We start from the raw sequence: 4,376 nt of genomic DNA on the forward strand, positions 1-4,376 counted from the left end.
ACACACACATTCACACACACACACACACACACACACACACACACACACACGCACACATTCCACCATATAATGAGATCCTATATAAAACATGCTTCATGTAGCTTAATGGAGGCTTGTGTGTGTGTGTGTGTGTGTGTGTGTGGCCATGCATCATTTCCCAAGATGCCTTATTTAAGGATCCACCACTGTCTGCAGGATTTTCTTTGTATTTTTGGTGGTTTCTGCCAAATATAGAACTGAGCCTAAATTATTAGCCAGTCAGAGGACAGCGAGATGGCTGGTTGGGTGTCACATTTTATGTTTATCTCTATAAACTGTATTGTTATGTGCATTTCGTTCATGTGGAATTCTTTGTAGTGGAATATAATTAGTGTTTCCATATGGAGAGGTTGATCACAATGGGATCAGAGTGTGTTGCCATGGTTTCCTGTTGGCCACCTTGCTAAGACTGCATGAGCATGTGTGTGTGTGTGTGTGTTCTGTCAATACAGGAAAGCACAGTGAGTGATAAGTGTGAGTGTTGTGTGAAGGATAGACTGTGGTTTGGTGCTTGTGTGACCATTCTGTTTTAGGATGTGATAACTTGCGGTTTTCTGTTTGTGAAGAGGTCAGTTGCTTGGCAGTCTCTCATGATATTTCTGTGCATGTTTGTTACGTTAAATGAGTTTATCAGTTGGGACATTTGCTACGTCTGTCATTCAGTCACTACTGTCTCAGAATGTAGAGTCATGATGCCGTCTTCAGCGGGTGGTTTGGTCAAAGACCAAACAGCAGAGCCTTTTACAAATAGCACACTGTTCTGCAGCTCTTTTTATTTCATACTGATGAAAATATGAATAAAATATTTTATACCAATTAAGTTGCACCAGATATTCTATAAAACCTGCTGATAGAGTTGCTCTAACACCAAAAATGGCTTTCTGTGTCAAGTGTGAGGCAGAAAACGTTAAATTGTGAAATATGCTCTTGCGAGTTAAAGAATTATAAGTACACTTTAGCATACATTTTAAAACAGTAGCCTACTCATTATACTTGAAAAGAATATACTTAATGCAAACTGAATGTAATGTTTTTGGACACTTAATTGCATGTTAATGGAAATTAAATGAATTCAATTAGCTGAACTTTAGAGTGATTTTTAATTCACTTCAGTAGGACTTAAGTACATCTTTATATGTAATTTCATAATTCTGTTGTCTTTGAAATATGGTTAAAGTAATGCTGAATGTACTGTACTGAAAAGCATTTGTGGTCAACTAAAATGTACTTTAATGTAATTTCTATTGAAACTTGTATGTTGTGTTTAAATATAGGGCTTAATTGTAATTACACATTTGTAATGATCAAGTTGCAATTGCACTTTTACACAAAAGTAACTCTCTTTAAGTACACTTAAGTGGCATTTTATTCCATTAATATTATATTAACGGCATACATTTTAAAAAATAAACTTTCAAGTTTTGAAGTACACTACAAGTGCACATTCAATACAATTAAGCGCACTTCATTTTCACAAGGATGTTTAGCGTGTTCTTCTCCTTACAGTAACAATCTCTATTGACAGACAAAAGAGAAGAGGAAGATCACTGGAGGAGAAGAGAAAGACAGAAGGCTGTTAGAAAGTGAAGATAGAGGAAGAAAAAGAGAGATATGATGGATCCGTTGCCTATGGATTCAGGAACAGTGGATGAGTTGGTGGACTTCTGCATACAATCCTTTGGTGAGTCTATAAAGAAACAGTCTTATAGAGTACAGTTTGGCTGGAACATTTAGTCTGATGAATTAGAGCAGTTGAGAAGCAGAAGTTTCTGCTGCGGATCTACAGAAATGGTGAATCAGCAAACAATAAGCATGCTTTTTATGAACAAAGCTTAGCTGGTAAAGCTGGTCAAGGAAGTTGACCAAGGAAGTCACCACAAAAGGCAAGGCAAGTTTATTTGTATAGCACATTTCATACACAATCATAATTCAACGTGCTTTATATAAAAGGAATTAACATAATCATAAAAATAATCACAACAGCAAAAGCAAGGAATTAAAATTTTTAAACAATTAAAAAATTTATTTAAAACTAATTAAAGGTTAAGAATAGAAAATTATGATATATAAAATACAGTGCCACACCAAAATGTGTAGGTTTATTTGATAACACTTTAGATTATGGAACAATATTCACTATTACCTAGTTGCTCATTAGCATGCATATTACTAGCATATTGGTTGTTTATTAGTACTTATAAAGCACATATTAATGCCTTATTCTGCATGGCCATAATAACCCTGCCCAATACCTAAACATAACTACTACAAAACACTTACCTATGTACTATCAATAAGCAGCAAATTAAAAAAAAAAAAGTTAATAGTGAATATGTGTTCTCTATTGAAACAATGAGTTATTGTTTATTCTTCATTAATGGTCTGTGATGTTTGTGTTTTCAGACAGTGAAGGCACAATTAAAGATACATCATTTGTGAAAATGTTTCTGATGATGCATCCTACACTACAAGTGCACATTCAATACAATTAAGCGCACTTCTTTTTCACAAGGATGTTCAATGTGATCTTCTCCTTACAGTAACAATCTCTATTGACAGACAAAAGAGAAGAGGAAGATCACTGGAGGAGAAGAGAAAGACAGAAGGCTGTTAGAAAGTGAAGATAGAGGAAGAAAAAGAGAGATATGATGGATCCGTTGCCTATGGATTCAGGAACAGTGGATGAGTTGGTGGACTTCTGCATACAATCCTTTGGTGAGTCTATAAAGAAACAGTCTTATAGAGTACAGTTTGGCTGGAACATTTAGTCTGATGAATTAGAGCAGTTGAGAAGCAGAAGTTTCTGCTGCGGATCTACAGAAATGGTGAATCAGCAAACAATAAGCATGCTTTTTATGAACAAAGCTTAGCTGGTAAAGCTGGTCAAGGAAGTTGACCAAGGAAGTCACCACAAAAGGCAAGGCAAGTTTATTTGTATAGCACATTTCATACACAATCATAATTCAACGTGCTTTATATAAAAGGAATTAACATAATCATAAAAATAATCACAACAGCAAAAGCAAGGAATTAAAATTTTTAAACAATTAAAAAATTTATTTAAAACTAATTAAAGGTTAAGAATAGAAAATTATGATATATAAAATACAGTGCCACACCAAAATGTGTAGGTTTATTTGATAACACTTTAGATTATGGAACAATATTCACTATTACCTAGTTGCTCATTAGCATGCATATTACTAGCATATTGGTTGTTTATTAGTACTTATAAAGCACATATTAATGCCTTATTCTGCATGGCCATAATAACCCTACCCAATACCTAAACATAACTACTACAAAACACTTACCTATGTACTATCAATAAGCAGCAAATTTAAAAAAAAAAAGTTAATAGTGAATATGTGTTCTCTATTGAAACAATGAGTTATTGTTTATTCTTCATTAATGGTCTGTGATGTTTGTGTTTTCAGACAGTGAAGGCACAATTAAAGATACCTCCTTTGTGAAAATGTTTCTGATGATGCATCCTTGGTACATAGCTTCCACCGATCTATCCAAGAAACTGCTGCTACAGTATCCTTTATCTACAACACCTTTCGGTTGTATTTTTCATACAATCAATATATTTCAACTTCATTAGACGGTTACAACCCATGTTAGATTGACTGGAGCTAACATAAAAAGTGCTGTAAAACCTGATATCCTTTGGGTCAACCAAAGTACTAGCGTTTTCATTCTTGTTAAAGTTAATTATGTAAAGCTAAATGAAAGAATATTTGATGCAAATCTATGAAATCTTGACTATGCATTGATAACTTAAGATTCCATGAAGGTCATTTTTTCCCCATATTTTCTTTTTGGGTTACATGTTCTGTTGTAAGGTTTGCTGGTGTTAACATAAAATGAAAGCCTAAAATTAAATCTTTACACCCTTAACAAATATACAGGTCACAGGCAGGCAGCACTGAAGATATCAGAGCCAAAATATGCCACCTCGTCAAGTAAGACATCATTTAAACTCTACATTGTATGTCTTATATTCACTTATTCATTGCATTTTCTCTCCGCTCTTTTTGTATGTAGGTACTGGATTTCCGAATTTCCAGTAGAGTTTGATCTGAATCCTGCTTTGGCTGACCAGATAAAAGACCTGAGAGAGAACCTGAACACTGGCGGCAATGAAACACAGAGTCAACTGATTGATGTAGAGAGTGTGTAAGTTTACAGACACACACCCACACACTTATTGTCATCTTCCCACTCTGAAAAGGTTAAGCGGTTCACCAAAAATGAAAGTTCTGTCATTTATGGCTTGTTCACACCGGGATGAATATCGCGCGCGATTATCGCCGACGGTTAAAGCCTCGTGA

General features: G+C 34.7%; 1 protein-coding gene and 1 long non-coding RNA gene across 3 annotated transcripts in view; both read left to right on the forward strand.

Moving 5' to 3' along the window:
• Nucleotides 1-2,499, forward strand: part of LOC107742919 (uncharacterized) — a 15,202-nt gene extending 12,703 nt beyond the window's left edge. Inside the window, exons 2-3 of the long non-coding RNA XR_001640352.1 lie at nt 1,565-1,720; nt 2,443-2,499. This is a non-coding gene — a long non-coding RNA (uncharacterized LOC107742919). The remainder of the gene's footprint in view (nt 1-1,564; nt 1,721-2,442) is intronic.
• A 118-nt stretch (nt 2,500-2,617) lies between these two features.
• LOC107742920 (RAS guanyl-releasing protein 2-like) overlaps nt 2,618-4,376 on the forward strand; it is a 19,941-nt gene continuing 18,182 nt past the window's right edge. For both annotated transcript variants that reach the window (XM_016556004.1, XM_016556005.1), the window contains exons 1-4: nt 2,618-2,754; nt 3,477-3,579; nt 3,954-4,007; nt 4,090-4,221. In XM_016556004.1, coding sequence (XP_016411490.1) covers nt 2,685-2,754; nt 3,477-3,579; nt 3,954-4,007; nt 4,090-4,221 — 359 coding nt within the window. In that variant the 5' untranslated portion in view covers nt 2,618-2,684. The remainder of the gene's footprint in view (nt 2,755-3,476; nt 3,580-3,953; nt 4,008-4,089; nt 4,222-4,376) is intronic.

The sequence above is a fragment of the Sinocyclocheilus rhinocerous genome, unplaced genomic scaffold, assembly GCF_001515625.1.
Source record: "Sinocyclocheilus rhinocerous isolate Xijiao unplaced genomic scaffold, SAMN03320098_v1.1 scaffold3059, whole genome shotgun sequence".
NCBI lineage: Eukaryota > Metazoa > Chordata > Actinopteri > Cypriniformes > Cyprinidae > Sinocyclocheilus > Sinocyclocheilus rhinocerous.